The sequence below is a fragment of the Neophocaena asiaeorientalis genome, unplaced genomic scaffold (assembly GCF_003031525.2).
Source record: "Neophocaena asiaeorientalis asiaeorientalis breed wild unplaced genomic scaffold, Neophocaena_asiaeorientalis_V1.1 scaffold247, whole genome shotgun sequence".
NCBI classification, from domain to species: domain Eukaryota; kingdom Metazoa; phylum Chordata; class Mammalia; order Artiodactyla; family Phocoenidae; genus Neophocaena; species Neophocaena asiaeorientalis.
The window spans coordinates 335,224-352,378 of record NW_020174930.1 but is presented as its reverse complement, the minus strand read 5'-3'; the positions used below and the strand labels follow the sequence as shown (position 1 = coordinate 352,378).

Sequence of the window (17,155 nt, the reverse complement as noted above, 5' to 3'; positions counted from 1 at the left end):
TTTTTTCCGGTACGCGGGCCTCTCACTGCTGTGGCCTCTCCCGTTGCGGAGCACAGGCTCCAGACGCACAGGCTCAGAGGCCATGGCTCACGGGCCCAGCCGCTCCGCGGCATGTGGGATCTTCCCAGATCGGGGCACGAACCCGCGTCCCCTGCATTGGCAGGCGGACTCTCAACCACTGCGCCACCAGGGAAGCCCTTGCTGTACTTTTCACCAGAATTCCTGGGACACTTCCAACAAAACATATTATGATTCCAGAAAAATAAAAGATGACAATAGTCTACTAAATAAAAGAAACTTGGAGGTGAGAAATAGAAACTGTCCAGGAATATACAACCAAACCACAGTGTACATTTAAATTACAAAGCTTTTTTGGTTTTTAGTTTAAACAATTCTTAAAATTTCCTTTCAGAAAGCATATTGATTATACTTATCTTAAATATCTAAAACATATTTTTCTCCTTTTACCAGCAACCCCCGCCCCTGTTGCCCCAAACAAAATCCTAGTGAAATGGACGGTGGGTGTGCGGTCAAGATGCTGTGAACACAGGCTCTGTGAAGGTTCGATCTTCTGTATTTCCTCTGAGTAAAGCAATCAGGATAGAAACTTGTGGACTGCAGCCTATATAATTGTACCTTTGTGGAACTTGCTACGTAGGGATATATTCTTCGTATCATTTTAAAGACCTTTTCCTTGCCAAAAAAATGAATCATGTTCATTATAGAATAGTTGGGAAATATAAAAATGTATGGAAAAGAAAATAAAAACACTTGTAATCCTACCACCTAGAGATACTTAACTGGTGATACTCTGGTGTGTTTACTTCCTGTCTTTCTTTCTAAGCATACAAAAATATAAACATATACATACAAAAATGTGATTATACTGTTTACAGAATTTGAGATCCTGCTTTTCTCAATGGATAAAATGGTCTTGGGTTGCTTCCCTTTCTCCTTATATGTTCTTTATAAGAATTTATGATTTTAGGGCTTCCCAGGTGGCGCAGTGGTTGAGAGTCTGCCTGCCGGTGCAGGGGACACGGGTTCGTGCCCCGGTCCGGGAAGATCCCACATGCCGCGGAGCGGCTGGGCCCGTGAGCCATGGCTCGAAAAAAAAAAAAAAAAAAAAAAAAGAATTTATGATTTTAATGGCCAAAAAAGCCTTCATTGAATGGATATATCATAATGTAAAATAAAGAATGGTATTTATAATTTTACAGCTTTTAAAGTTTTATTTTGCAAAAATAAAATAATTTACAAAAATTTTTATAGAAAATAAAAGCTTAAAAGCTATAAAATCATAAATATATATCACATTTTTGACAACTGATGCCTCTCAGCATGCTATTCAACTGGTGGTACATGGTCTCTTTATGGTTTCATAACTCCTCAAAGGCTGGGAAGAGCCAACAAGTTAGGCACTGCACAAGTATACTACGTTCCCACAATTCAGGTCATATCCCAAGGTCCATTTGAAAGTGACAGAGTCTGTAATGTCACACATGGATAACTGAAGGTCTGCTTGTAAAGTCCACGTGCTGAACTCCTACAAGCTGTAAAACAGAGTTGATGGGTTTGTGATCCAACCTATTCCTATCACAGTGTATAAAATGGATGTTGTTACCTAGAAGAGAATAAGAATAAAAGGTAAAGGTTGACATGCAGTGTTATTCATTAGATTTACTGCTTACTAGAATCAAGGAAGCATTTTAACTTTAAATTAGTCCAAAAGAAAACATTATTTACCTAGAGTACATAATATTCTCTATATAATCACATAATAATTTTTAATTAAGGTAATAAAGCATGACAAAAATTATCGTTAAATAAGGCTAATACGTAATGTTTTATGAGATCCAAGGGGAAAGATTCTTAAATTATAACCGTCTGTTAGGTTTTATTAAATGTAATTAAATAAAATATCCTGTCAAACAGACAGGCAGAATATGGAATTAGCATAAATATCAAGCTGGAAAATCATCTGTTTCTTAAATGTAATAATAGAATAAATCACTTCCTTAAAAAATTCATTCCCAAATACTGGTTTAATAGGCTATCTACATTATAACCATAGACCAAAAGAGGCTGAAAAAAATAAGGGCATTAAGACAATCAGTTACAATACACTTTGATGTTCACAATTCTTTTATCTGCTCAAATAAAATTGCTATAATTTTTTTTTTTTTTTCCGGTACGCGGGCCTCCCACTGCTGTGGCCGCTCCCGTTGCGGAGCACAGGCTCCGGACGCGCAGGCTCAGCGGCCATGGCCCACGGGCCCAGTCGCTCCGCGGCATGTGGGATCCTCCCGGACCGGGGCACGAACCCGCGTCCCCTGCATCGGCAGGCGGACTCTCAACCACTGCGCCACCAGGGAAGCCCAAATAGTCGTAATTTATAGTCTGTGTTCTGTTTACTTTGATTCTTGGACTCAAGACCAGAATTTTAACTTAAAACATTAGATTAGTAAATATTATGAGGCATATTTTCTGCGTTGCATTTATCTGCTGTCTACAGTAATCACTGTAGATTTAATATCATAAACTGGCTTATTATCAAATAAGGCAAAATGAAATACTTGGTCAACCGTGTAATAGATTTGTATAAATAAGTAAGTAAACCCAGCTCTTTCCTTAAAGGAGCTACAATTTTTCCAATGGGTAGTATCAAAATTTTCTCTTTATTGTCTGCTTCCAGCTTGGCACACAAATGATGCTTTCTGTGTGCTCTTCATCCTCACACAACAGAACGTGTGCTCAAATGATGCTGAAACCTGGAGATGAGGGACTCAAAAAATAATGCCTTACAAGTCTGAGAATGGAAATAATTCATTCAGAAATATGGCTCGGTGCCATTCTGGGCTGATTTACAGGATATATTCTCATAAAACAAGGCTTTTTTTTTTTTTTTGGCTAGTCTAACTAGTGTAAATTCATGAGAGAGAGGGAAAGGGAGATTAAATAAAATGAAAGATTTTAGCTAGCTATAGTGTTCCAGCTATAAAAAACCAAAAAAGTTATGATATTTGGTCAAAATCCTCCTTCTAAAGACTTCCTTATAGACATCTGGAATTTATTAAAGTAAATGTTAATTTTATAGCCTGTAGAAGCTACGCTCACTAATATGAACAGTTTTAAACATGAAGAAGAACCAAGAAAAGTCAGTTTACAACACAGTGATTTAGGCTTTTTGGGTGTTTGTCCCTGACTGCAATACTTGAACGTGGTAGAGATCCAATGCCCAACCATTTTGTAGAGGGAAGCCAAAGGAATTTCAGGGGGTACAAATTGATCAGTAAAACTATTTATAGATCAATGGAACAGGGTAGACAGCCCAGAAATAAACCCACGCACCTATGGTCAATTAATCTACCACAAAGGAGGCAAGAATATACAATGGAGAAAAGGCAGTTTCTTCAATAAGGGGTGCTGGGAAAAATGGACAGCTACATGTAAAAGAATGAAATTAGAACATTTTCTAACACCATATACAAAAGTAAACTCAAAATGGATTAAAGACCTAAATGTAAGACTGGATACTGTAAAACTCCTAGAGGAAAACACAGGCAGAACATTCTTTGACATAAATCACAGCAATATCTTTTGAATCCACCTCCTAGAGTAATGAAAATAAAAACAAAAATAAACAAATGGGACCTAATTAAACTTAAAAGGTTTTGCACAGCAAAGGAAACCATAAACAAAATGAAAAGACAACCCACAGAAAGGGAGAAAATATGTCTAAACGAAGCAACCCACAAGGGATTAATCTCCAAAATATACAAACAGCTCATGCAGCTCGATATCAAAAAAAACAGCCCAATAAAAAAATGGGCAGAAGATCTAAATAGACATTTCTCCAAAGAAGACATACAGATGGCCAAAAAGCACACAAAAAGATGCTCAACATTGCTAATTATTAGAGAAATGCAAATCAAAACTACAATGAAGTTATCACCTCACACCAGTCAGAATGGCCATCATCAAAAAGTCTACGAACAATAAATGCTGGAGAGGGTGTGGAGAAAAGGGAACCCTCCTACACTGTTGGTGGGAATGTAAATTGGTACAACCACTATGGAGAACAGTATGGAGGTTCCTTAAACAACTAAATACAGAACCACCTTATGATCCAGCAATCCCACTCCTGTTCATATATCCAGAGAAATCCATAATTCAAAAAGATACATGCACCCCAATGTTCATTACAGAACTATTTACAATAGCCAGGACATGGAAGCAACCTAAATGTCCATGGACAGATGAATGGATAAAGAAGATGTGGTACATTTATACAATGGGATATTACTCAGCCACAAGAATGAATGAAATAATGCCATTTGCAGCTACATGGATGGACCTAGGAATTATCATACTAAATGAAGTAAGTCAGACAAAGAAAGACAAATATCATATGATATTACTTATATGTGGAATCTGAAAAATATACAAATGAACTTATTTACAAAACAGAAACAGACTCACAGACTTCAAAAAAAACCTTATGGTTACCAAAGGGGAAAGGTGGGGGAGAGGGATAAATTAGGAGTTTGGGATTAACATATACACACTACTATATATAAAATAGATAATCAACAAGGTCCTACTGTATAGCACAAGGAACTCTACTCAATATTCTGTAATAACCTATATGGGAAAAGAAGCTGAAAAAGAATGGATATATCTATAAGTATAATTGAATCACTTTGCTGTACACCTGAAACTAACACAACATTGTAAATCAACTATGCTCCAATATAGAATAAAAATTAAATTAAATTAAAAAAGAAAGCTATTTAAAGGATGCAGCTTAGAGTAACTGTTACTGAATAAGCTGCCCCTGGGATTGACTTGCTTCCTTTTTTTTTGGCCATGCTGCTCAGCACGCAGGATCTTAATTCCCTGACCACGATCGATCGAACCCATGCCCCCTGCAGTGGAAGCACTGAGTCCAAACCACTGGACTGCCAGGGAATTCCCCTTGACTTGCTTTCTGACATAGGGCAAGTCTGCTAGTTTTGTTAGATATAGATAACAAGATTTGATTCTTCTATTGACAAAAAAAAGTTCTTGATGGTTTTCTCCCATTTGAAAATGTTCACCTCCACTGAAATTTTTAAAGAGTGTTATAGCCACATACAAGTCACCAAACCACTGCTGATTTCTTCTATCCCAAATACCTGGAATCACTCAGGTATGGAATCATGGCCACATTACATCCAGTAAACAAACATCAAAAATACACAGGAGCATTTGAAAACAAACGATGACCCCTATGAAAGCACAGCATCCTGACTGTTAGCATGTCCAGTTGCCCGTCTTTACATGGTGGCTATTTTATGAAGAAAGTGGATGGCCTCTGGACTTCTAAAAAGCACGAGAAGTGTACTGCTGAAGCTGGGCTTTGATGCTTACCTGGACCTAAAATGAGTGTTCCACCTTGCTGAGCTGGATCTCCTTGAAAATCAAAAAGAGGGCCAGTCACTGCCCGCCACAGGCTCCGAATGCTTCCTGAGAGTATATTTGATTTTATATGGGGGCTCTGTCCTGAAATATTAGGAATTGTCTTTAGAAGTTGTCATTTTATATTTGATTAGATATTAAGATAACGTTAGTATTTCTAGAAAACAGTCTCTCTCTTATGTGCCATCTTACTTTTGACTTGTCTTTTTTTCTTCCTTCAAAGAACTGTTCTCAGCCTTTCACTACTGATGTTTTAGGCCAGATAATTCTTTGTCCTGTGCAATGTGGGGTAATTACCATCATCCTTGCTCTCTGTACCTACTAGATGCCATAGCAACCACCATTCGCCAAGCTGTGACAACTGAAAATGTCTCCAGACAATGCCAGATGTCCCCTGGGGGGAGGGGTCAAAATTGTTCCCAGTTGAGAACCTACTGCTTTAAAGGAAGAAGTGATGACAGACCCAGATCATTTTCTGCCACAGAAAAATGTCAGCTACAGACTTGTCAAACTGGTAGTGCTTTCCTTTTTAATTCCCCATTTGTGTTTTGTTTAGTCTCTTACCAACTAATAGATAACTACATTCCTCTTCAGGAGACATTGTGGCACAGACTGTTATATGCTTGTCAAAACCCGTTTCCTCTTTCTGGGACCACAGCTAAACATTTCCTGGAGTTTGGTATGGCTATGTGACTACACTCTAACCAATGAGTAAAATGATGTGTGCCACTTCCAGGGCACCTCTTAAAAACCTCTCAGGGAGTGATTCTCCGTGTTTCTTCTACATCCTTTGAAGTCTGGATTGACAGTGGCAGAGCCACAAGATAGAAAGGGCCTGAGTCTTTCCTACTGTGTCCCCGAATTGCTGCTTGGACAAGCACGCAATAGATATACCCTTCTTGAAATGTGAAAAAAAAGAACCTTCTCCCACGTTATGCTACTGAGACTTTGTGGTTTAGCTGTAACAATAGCAACTATAGCTACCATTCCATCTTTGCTTGGCTGTCAGTTTTTCTATTTCCTTTCTCACCTTAACTGATACTTCACTTCCACTCCCCCACCCCCTTTTTTTTAAAAAGTAATTTAATATTTTATTTATTTTTGGCTGGGTTGGGTCTTTGTTGCTGCGCGCAGGCTTTCTCTAGTTGCTGCTAGTGGGGGCTACTCTTTGTTGCGGTGCGCGGGCTTCTCATTGCAGTGGCTTCTCTTGTTGCTTCAGTAGTTGCAGCACATGGTTTCAGAAGTTGTGGCTCATGGGCTCTAGAGCGCAGGCTCAGTAGTTGTGGAGCACGGGCTTAGTTGCTCCGTGGCACGTGGGATCTTCCCGGACAAGGGCTCGAACCCGCGTCCCCTGCATTGGCAGGAGGATTCTTAACCACTGCGCGACCGGGGAAGTCCTCCACTCCCTTTGAGTAAAGAAACTCAGTCTCTACCTTTCTTGTAACTTATCTTTTTCCTATCCCTGCCTTTTATGTCTTTTTAGTTTTTTTAAATTTTGGACTCCACCAGTTCTGAGGCCAGAGAATGACTGGTTGAGCAGCAAGACACCATGGCCCAGGTCCTCTTGCCCACCATCTGCCCCTCCGGGTGCATGTCCACCAGTGTACAGCAGTTACCAGTCCCCTTCATCTTCTCCTGCCGGGTTGCAGCACAGAGCTCAACCCTCAGCCCTGCAGTCGGTTCCTACTAGTGCTTTTAGCTTTTTATTTTGATGATTATGCTGCCTTTGACCTGCCCGATTTCTTAATATTTCCAGATACCTATTATTTCCTTCATCTCTCCAACTTTTCTATTTCTTTCATGTTTATATTAGGATGGACATTCATCTCACCAAGAAACAAATACAGGCTCATTAGCTTAGAGACATGGGTAAAGGACTAAAGTTTACTGTTTCTTAGGATTTTACACTTAAAATAGATGTTCCTAAATCCAAACTATCTCCTCATGTCTGAAGAAGGGTCATTTAACATTTCTGAAATTTTAGAAATTCAATTTAAGAAGATTTCACGACCTAGAATTTCACAATCTTTGCTGTAAAGCACAATCTAATTTTGCTAGTACGAATTTAGTTATGTGTAAAACTCTTGTTTTTCATTGTTTTCTCTTAGTTTGATTCTTGGACTCAAGACCAGAATTTTAACTTGAAACATTAGATTAAGTAAGTATTATAAGAGGCATGTTTTCTGCATTGTGCTTATGTGCTGTCTACAGTGATCACTGTAGTTTTAACACCATAAATTGACTTATGGTAAGGCAAAATGAAATACTGGGTAAACCCATTACTCCCTTGAATTTAGTGGCTTTATTTTCTTACTCTTTGTCTTTATAAACTGTCCCATTAATTTTAAATTATTATATTTTATTTTCAGTGTCATAATTTTCAAGTAGGATTATTCTGAAACTGATCCTGAGATCTGTGCTTTTTCAGGCAGGAACTTTAAAAAATTATTTTGTGAGAACCTAATGTTTTCTGTTTGGAAATACAGTACTTTAACACAGATCAAAGGAGTTTAAATGATTTAAATATACTCTCTCTTATAATCACAAGCAACTGTTTTCTTTGCAATTCCACATCTTTATTGAGGCAATGAATGGTGAGGTGTTACTAAAGTGAAACTCACAGTTTATATCTAAGGTGGCTAAATGACAAACAGACCTTACACATGCTGAGACTCTGCTATAGCACAGGAAAACAGTCTACCAAAGACAAAGGTTCACAATCTGTACTGTTGCAATTTCCTATACTAAAAAGAGAGGGGAAAAAAAGAGCAACTTCTGTATTTATGCTACCTCATCATTGGTTTTAATAAAGTTTAGGTTGCTTTCTTTAAAAACTTCAATAAAGGGATCCTGTCAACTCTACCTCATAAGTAGCTCTGTGATCTGTCCCTCTGCATCCCTACTTCAGGCCGTGTCATTTCTTTCTAGCCTATTACTACACACTTGTCAAGAATATCAACGACTCCCGTTTGGAACATTCCAATTGCTCCTCCACCGGGCAACAAGACTGTATCACTTCTCCACTCAAATATAATTCTTTTATGACTCCCCCACTGCCTCCAGAACAAATCCAAACTCCTTGGCATGTTCCCAGACTCAGTTCCTTGGCTCACACAATCCCCCAACTGGCTCCTAGACTCTGGCCAGACACAGGGAACTGCACCTCTCCAACAGTCACATTTTTTCATGCCTGTGTGCTTTTGTGCGTGCTACTTTCTGTCAGCTGCACCATTCCCAGCCTCACTTCACCCAGCTAAATCCTTAAAGAATGAGCTTAGACAACACCGCCTCTGAGAAGCCTTCCCAGATTCTTCTCTCCCTGTGCATTTCTGGTGTTATAGGCATTTCTGCGTTACAGGTATTGCCAGTACATGATCTCCTCTTTTATGAGCCCTAAACTGTAATATAGTTGACTGTTTGCTTCTGTCTCCCAGAGTAGATTATGAGCATTGGGTTGTCAGGGGCTGTGTCTTTTATCACAGTCCTCCCAGGAACATCCAACACAGTGGGTGCCATGGGTGTCATTCTCAGCATTTGTTGAGAATAAGTGATTTGAGTTCAAGTTGAGTTCTCTTATTTGGTATTTCAGAAGCCAAGTTCTTTCTACCTAAAATATACATAAATAGTTCACCTAAAGCTTATTATACACCTAATTGTAAAGAATTGTGTAAGGGCAGGGAATATGGACCATATAAAGATGAATAAAACATCAAACTTTTCAACTAACTATACTACCCACCACCTTAAGTGCAATTACAGAGTATATAATCGAGTACAAGGTGCTATTAAAATACAACGAAGGAAGAAATTGCTTCTGCTTGAAGAGCTATTAAAAGCCCCTTTGAGCTGGGCTTTAAATGGAAACTAAGATTTCATCTATTAAAGAACATAGAGCGTTCAAAGCCATGGTGTTGAGGTATGAAAATATATTAACTTAAGCAATATTATTTTTCTTGTAATTACAAAAGTAAAATGTACTTATTGTAAAAAATTCAAAAGCCACTTTTCTCATTCCCATGCCTTGGGGTAATCATTGCAATATCTTTTAAAACATTTTTCATTTCACACATATATAGTATAGACCTTTATGAAAATGGTTTTAATTTTTACAAAAATGGAATCATACTGAAAACACTGCTCTGCAACTTGCGTTTTTCATTCATTTAGTACTTCGCCAACAGCCTTCCATGTCATTACATACAGGAAATGAATCTTTTAGAGTCTCATGAATCTGGATCACTTACTAGAATCATAAAAAGCAGGCTGATTTATGAATTTAACATTTGTTCCCCTATGCATATATATGCATATGTGAAATGTGAAATACACCATTAGTGTTTTCTACTTGAGACATATCATGTCTTACCTGAGGAGGTAGTTTCTTCACCTCTTTTCATTCCCAATCTTTTATAAATTTCTCTCTCAGGGTCAACATAGATTTCATGAGAATACCCAGTCAGTTTACAGAAAGGCTGAAAAAAGAATATAGTTGGAATTTTAATAAAAAGAAATGGGAGAAAAATAGTGATAATCTGACTTAATTTTAGCGAATTTAGCCTACATTTCGTGATTCAAATAATATAATTTTTACATCTGAAAGAGATTTAACCTGTTAGAGTCCCAATTTGCTATGTGTTTACCTCAATATGATGGTAGGATGACTGTCCAATCACTATAAGAGTGACATTTGCTTCCTTTAGGAGAGAAAAAAGACATGTACATATTACTGGAAATCACATGTTTCATACAACTTCCCCTAATCCAACTCTTTTGTTCCATTCTAATGCCACCTATAGGCTTCTAGAAGAATGGTATAAAGAGCAAAAATGTGTGAGTCAAAGCAAAGAGATGTATGCTAAAATGTTCAATTAATTCAGATAATTCTTTTGCTAAGTAAGAATTTCAAAATAATATAGTCAGTAGTTCTCTACACTTCCCCCAAAGGCACACATTAAACAAGAATAAAAACTATTAAAGTAGGGTTATTTAATCAGACAATTTTATTCTTTCACATCTCAATTGATAAGGTCTGCTGAAAATAGATCTTAGTTTTACAAAATCCACCCAATGCGTTCACTCAAAAGCTCAGCTGGGGACAAACCTCTACATGCCTGAAGAAACACACCTGTATGTGGTTGTCAGACCAATGTGGAACATGCATTCCATTAACAATACAAATTTTCACCTTTAAGATATATTAGTATTTTCCTATAACGAACAACTATTTGGAGTATCTTTATTACAAAAATACAGGGAAGGAAGTATTTTTAGCGTTTCTGTTTTTGGTCATTATCAATCAACATCTGAGAACAGGCAGGTTATTAGTAACATCAAAATTATTATTATGGTTAGTATGTTTATAACAATAATGAACAGGCCAGAAATAGACTTCTAACGCCTGCCTCCCCTTTTTGGAGGTGTTGGAGAGATGTGTGGGATGGTGAGAATCTGGGTTTGTGAGTGTCTGCGCTGGAGAGGTGGTGCACTCCGCACCTCATCCCGTTGCACTCCTTATAAATGGCAGGTGATTTTCACAAGGCCGCCCTGAAGCGGGGCTCGCTGCTGCTCACTCTCAGGAAACTTACTTGTAAGAAACTCTTGGGGATTTTGGCCAGATCTTCTACATATTCCTTGCAGATGTAACACAGGAAATGCTGAAATCCCAATACGGGCAAAAAGGACAAGTTAGCAACTAACACCCCCGGGGTCAGAAAGGGCCAAGTACTTCATTATGCGTGATGCTAATTAACACAACACCCAAGACGGGTAGAAAGAGGTGTCGGGGCGCCCAAATATGCATTGAAATTAGGCCGCACCCAGTCTGTGCTAGGCCTCTTCGCTCGCTGAGAAAATGGCCTTGGCTTGGCGGGCTGCTTTTCCATTCCCGTTCAAGGAAGCGAGAGGAGCAGTTCGCATTCCGGAAGCTTCTAGTGGATGAACACGGGAAGGGCCAGGCCCGGCGGGCTCCGCTCTCGGGCCCTGGACCCGTCCAGGGGCCCGATGTAACCACCCCTCAGCGTAGGCCGTGGAAGCAACCTCCGTCCCAGCCTGCGGGTGAGGTCCCTACTCCGGATCGTCCCGCACCCCGCGCTCACCCGCACGAAGACCACTACAGCCCGGCGCTCACGGAACAGCGCGCCGAACAGCACCCGCCTCCCGGAGGCGTCCAGCACCGGCAGGTCGGCCACGGCGGCGGCCAGGGACTGCCCGCTCTCGGGGCCGCTTGGGTCTGGGACTGGGGCTGGGGGGGCGCGGCCGCTGATCTGCCGCGTTACCGGGGCCACGGATGGGGCGGCCATCGCGCCCTGCATCCGCGGGCCCTTGGTTCGCGAGGGTAGGGGTCAGAATCTTTGGTGGGCCGGGTCGCTACCCAAGATGGGCGTAAGGAGCTGGCCGTACTGGCGGGGCGGGCCGTACTGGCGGGGCGGGGCGCACGGCGGGGCGGGGCGCACGGCGCGGAGTTGCTTGAGGTGCAGACCCGCTGTGGCGCCCGGGGAGAGTGAGGCGCGCGGGGGCAATCCGGGGCGCACATGTTGTCTTCCAGGTTAGGCCTCGCCAAATCTGTACGCATCTCCGGTGGTTCCGAAGCTCCGGAAAGGTACGGAACCGCTGTCGCGTTTTCTGACTCAGCCATTCATGGTAGGGAGATAGAGAGAGAGAGACAGAGAGATCCAAGCCGAGAAAGGAGTTAATTAGGAAGAAAGCAACCCCTGCTCTCCGTAGCCGCCTGGGTCGAAGTTAGTTCTTATCTGTTCAAGAGAACCAGTTACCAAGCACATCCATATTTATGATCCGATAGATTTGTTTTTCCTTCTAGTCTGTTTTTAACCCACTCCCTCCTCAGTTCTCGTGCTTTTTTTGTTTTTTTTTTGCAGGTATCATGAACATACAGTGTAATGTACAAATCTTAAGTGGAGTTAAATTTTATTTTTTAATTAAATTTTTAAATTTAAAAATTTGCCAAAATTTTATCATGGAAATTTAAAAACATGCCCAAAAAGTTGAAAGAATTTTACAGGGAACACTCCTATATCCACCACCTAGATTCTATTTTACTCTGTCAGAATCTGTGCATCTGTCCACAGTTAGGTGAGTTTTGCCTGATTATCCACCCATTATCCACAATCCTATAAAAATATGGACCATTGCTATCACTTGAGAAAATTCCCTCAGTTATATTTTTTAAGAGCAGGTGTAATAAATCTATTTATAAATGTGCTAGGGTGTTTCAGGAGTCCATGTCCTTTCTTCAGACTTTTCTTGCTAAAGCTGTTTACCAGGCCCCTCAAGTGATATGACTCTGTGTGTGTGTGTGTGTGTGTGTGTGTGTGTGTGTAAATGATGGATTGAGAAGGATGAGGAAGATGGAGTTAAATGGCTCTGTTCTACCTTAATTTCTCCTGGGGCAGGCTGCAGGCAAGCAGGCATAGAGGAATTTAGGAATTTCTGCCGGCTCTGTGAGAGTCAGCTGGTCCTGGACTTGGAGGTTGGTCTTGCACTGGGGTTTCTCATAGATGATGACCATGTGTCCAAGTCTTCCAGGGCAGAACCAGACAACATTCAGGTTCTTTGTCTTTATAAGTTCACCCACCCTTGTTTCTGGATTTGTGGTTCAGAAAATACGATCCTCTATTTATGGTATTTGTCTAGTGGAACCCCTTCAGGATCACACTTATCAAGGGCAGAGTGCTAGTGAGGTAAAAGTGACCAATTTCACTCTGCCACAAAGTGCAGGAGAGACTGATCCTGAATCCTCTGGCTTTCAGTTGTGTGAAGACATACATTATTGAACACACATTTAAGTGCTCCCAGTTTGAGAAACTCTGCTGTGGGTTTGGACATTTCTAATCATAGACCTGTTTCTAAGTCATGTTCCACCAGTGCTGGGGTGCCACAGATGCACTCTCAGGGTCACAGCAGGATATTTTAAATACTTGAGGGAAGCAGAGGTTATCCTCCTGACATCCTGCTTGTGAGTGGAGATAGTTCACGATTTCACATTAGACTTCATTTCTTTTCCACTATATTTCTTTGAATAATGTCATATCTTTGCCAAGTTGGGTTTCTAACAGTTGTGATAAAAAGCTGGAACTGCACAGGCTTCCCTGGTGGTGCAGTGAATAAGAATCCACCTGCCAGTGCAGGGGACACAGGTTCGATCCCTGGTCCGGGAAGATCCCACGTGCCACGGAGCAACTAAGCCCGTGTGCCACAACTACTGAGCCTGCGCTCCAGAGCCCGTGAGCCACAATTCCTGAAGCCCACGTGCCACAACTACTGAAGCCCGCGTGCCTAGAGCCCATGCTCTGCAACAAGAGGAGCCACCGCAGTGAGAAGCCCAAGCACCACAGCGAAGAGTAGCCCCCCGCTCACCACAACTAGAGAAAGCCCGCGCTCAGCCACGAAGACCCAATGCAGCCAAAAATAAATAAATAAATAAATTTAAAAATTATAAAAAAAGCCTAAAACCACACAAAAATCACTGTGTTTAGGGAATGAGGTTGGGGACGTCCAGTCTGATTCCAAGATTGGAGAAGTTGTGCAGTGTCCAACAGGCAGGCACACTCTGGGATGAAATAAAAATATTACTTCTTTTAATTTATAGTTGTATCTTCAAATAGCTACTAAGTTGTTCAGACATAAATACTTATTAAGATGTTTGGATCTAACTTCCAAATAAAAGAAACTGATAGGAATTTCTTTTGGCCTAAGGGTGCTGTGAATAAACTGCTGACACTAAGAAATAAACTACTGTGAACCAAGAAAGTTTGGAAAGCTTTGAATCAGGCAGTAAGCTCCTTGCCTTCTGCAGCATTGTAATATCTTCGCAGACTGGCGCAAGGCCCGGCACATTGTAGGCCTCCATGAATATTGTCTGATTGGTGAATGCATGGAACGTGCAAGACAGGGTGGCGCTAAGCGACCTTTCACCATCTGGCGTGGATCGAGTATGAATGGGAGCAAGGTTGTCACAGTGCCTTACAGAAATGGTGTTTCCCGCTGTCTGAAACAAGCAGGGCAGAGCTCAGAGGACATATGCAACTGCAGGCTTGCCAGTCCACAGAAACCCATCAACCTAACACCCAGCCAGCTCTATTTCATTCACATTATTCCAGGGGTGAGCCTCACCCGACAGTAGATGCCCAGGTTTCCTTGGTTTAGGTGCTAACCACCGACTCTAACCACACTGTCTTCACACTGTGACCAATAGCTGGTCAAAGCTCCCCAAAACTTCCTGGTTGAACCTGGGAATATGTTACTTGGTACAGCATATATCCCAGACCATCAAATATTCCAACTTACCAGCTTTCCTGACCTCCTAACTTCTGGTTATTTGGCACACTGTACACGTCTTTAAAAAAAGCATTTGTTACAGTTATGATTAAATAATCATTTGGTTTTTGTCCATTTCTCTTCTTATTGAAGTATAGTTGATTTACAATGTTGTGTTAGTTTCTGGTATACAGTAAAGTGATTCAATTATACAGTCATACATATATATATATATACATATATATGTATATATTTTTTTCATATTCTTTTCCATTATGGTTTATTACAGGATATTGAATATAGTTTCCTGTGCTATACAGTAGGACCTTGTTGTTTATTTATTTTATATGTAGTAGTTTGTATCTGCTAATCCCAAACTCCTAATTTATCCCTCCCTTACCCTTCTTATCCATTTCTTGAGTATAAACTCCCCGAAAACAAGTCCATGTCCATTTTGTTCTGCATATCTCCAGAATCTATCACAGAGCTTGGAATATAGAGAGTACCCAATAAATACTCATAAATGGATAAACTTCTTTTTGCTTGTCCTTATCCTCTTGTACTTCTCCCTCTACCTTCCTCCCCACTCCCTAGCCTTTCCTTTTTCATTTTGTTCTCCCCCACTATGTTTCTGGTATGCCATTATCACCCACACACCTGGCTGAGTTCTGCAGCTGTACTTCAGTCTGAAAATAGTACATTCCTGGTGAATTCATGTCCGCTGCTGTCACTAATGAACCTTGGTTTTTCTGAAACAAGGAATGTGTCTCCCAAGAGGTTAATTCATTGAGAAGTAACTTAGGCTGAAGGGATAAGTTGTTGCCAATATACCCTATCAGCCTTTTGAAGAGAGCCTTGCCCAGAGAGCAAGGTTTCACTTTGCTCCCTTTGTCTAAGGAAGAAGAAAGTACAGTAGAACGCTATCTCTGAAAAGCAACTTTTGGGTTTTATTATTAGCTGTTAAGGATTAGTGTCAACAGAGTGCAATGTTAGCAGGAGAAATGAAATACACAGATAATAGAGGCTTTTAGTACTGGAAGACATTTTATAAACCACTTACGCCCATGGAGGTAAGGAATCTGACCCTCTTAGGGTAACTCACAAGTTCAAGCCCAGCTCCCTTCAGGCCTGGTCCAGTTCACTGACCTCATGTCCAGGTGTTACCGACCTGGGTTCTTGGACTCCTTAATCGGTAGAAATTGATAAGAGGCCAGACAAGAAATTCAGACAAGGCTTTATTGGGACTGGTGCTGCAGCACGAGGGAGTGAAAACAAGTAATAGGCCCCCTGAGCTGGGGCAAGCTGATCCCTTCAATGCGGTGAGGGTAGGGGCGGACCCGTGTGTCAGGTGGAAGGGGTGGCGCGGGTGGCCTGCCACCCCCTTGGTGGTGCTGTGTGCAGGGATCATGCACAGTAGCCTGCTTTTGCTCCTGACACCTCAGAAGTGGCAGCTGGGTTTTTGTTTTTTTTGCATCTTGTTGTTCATACTTTGCCCCAACTGCGCATACACAGTTATTTTTAGTCCCTTATAGTTTCTTTGTATTCTCTTGCTGGGACTAGACTAGATGTTTGTCCAGGTGTAAGTGAGGCAGGAGATAGATGGGCCCCAGGCTGCGCAGCTGGAGTTTGTCCTCTGTGGACAGATACTCCAAGTTGAGGAGCTAGAGAAGAGCTGAGCCCTGCCCAGATAAAAAAAAGACCACATATTCCTCATTCTCGAAGTCAAGGAGACCTCCCTGACTACACATGCGTAGAGAGGCTCCTCGGAGTTCAAAAGGGAGGGGGCACCACCCCACAGTAAGTGATGCCAACCTACCCATAGGCCTCTTCGCTAGAATCCACCGTGGCTATGAGATGTGCGCATGGGAGAACCCTGAGATACACCATATACGGACTCAGAACCAGGCAAAGCAAGATGATTGGCCAAAGGAAACCCGGAAGAAATGCCCCATAAAGGTGATTCAAACTACCGGGAGGGCATGACTCCCTCTCTGAGCCCGCCTGTGTTTCTACCCACACATACGTGCTGTTTTTCTTCCTCATAACACTTGTTTCACTACTTTCTGACTCTATGTGGAAATTCATTTCTACACAGCTGACAGGCCAGGGCCTTGTCACTGGCCACTCTTCCCTGGTGGTCTAGTGGCTAGGATTCAGCGCTCTCACTGCTGGGACCTGACTTCAGTCTGTGGCTGGGAACTGAAATCCTGTTCCAAGCCGCTGCAGGCTGAGGCCACCCGAGATCATAAGCACTGCAGCAAAGCGTCCCAGGTCCCAAGTCCCAGCCTGTCTCACAGGCTTCATTCCTACAGGTGCTTTGGTGCTTTCAGCCTCCTCCTTACAGCATCTTTCCATGAGTGCTTTCCCATACATGGGGAGAAATGTTCTTTCTGAGTCACTTCTCCAGGTGGAGATGAGAATC

The 17,155-nt window shown here is 41.5% G+C and overlaps 1 protein-coding gene across 3 annotated transcripts; it reads right to left on the bottom strand.

Annotated features, from left to right (window-relative positions):
- Positions 1-1,121: 1,121 nt before the first annotated feature.
- PRXL2C (peroxiredoxin like 2C) lies at positions 1,122-11,850 on the bottom strand. 3 transcript variants are annotated; one of them, XM_024761420.1, is made up of 6 exons: positions 11,556-11,850; positions 11,046-11,114; positions 10,101-10,154; positions 9,827-9,932; positions 5,413-5,454; positions 1,122-1,624 (listed from the first exon to the last, which is right to left on the bottom strand). In XM_024761420.1, the coding sequence occupies exons 1-6, from the start codon at positions 11,769-11,771 to the stop codon at positions 1,497-1,499; spliced, it is 615 nt and encodes a 204-aa protein (XP_024617188.1). In that variant the 5' UTR covers positions 11,772-11,850; the 3' UTR covers positions 1,122-1,496. The 3 variants fall into 3 exon arrangements, with proteins under 3 accessions (XP_024617188.1, XP_024617189.1, XP_024617187.1); XM_024761419.1 differs by having other exon boundaries at positions 1,124-1,624; positions 5,413-5,544; XM_024761421.1 differs by lacking the exon at positions 5,413-5,454 and having other exon boundaries at positions 1,123-1,624.
- Between the last annotated feature and the right edge of the window lie 5,305 nt (positions 11,851-17,155).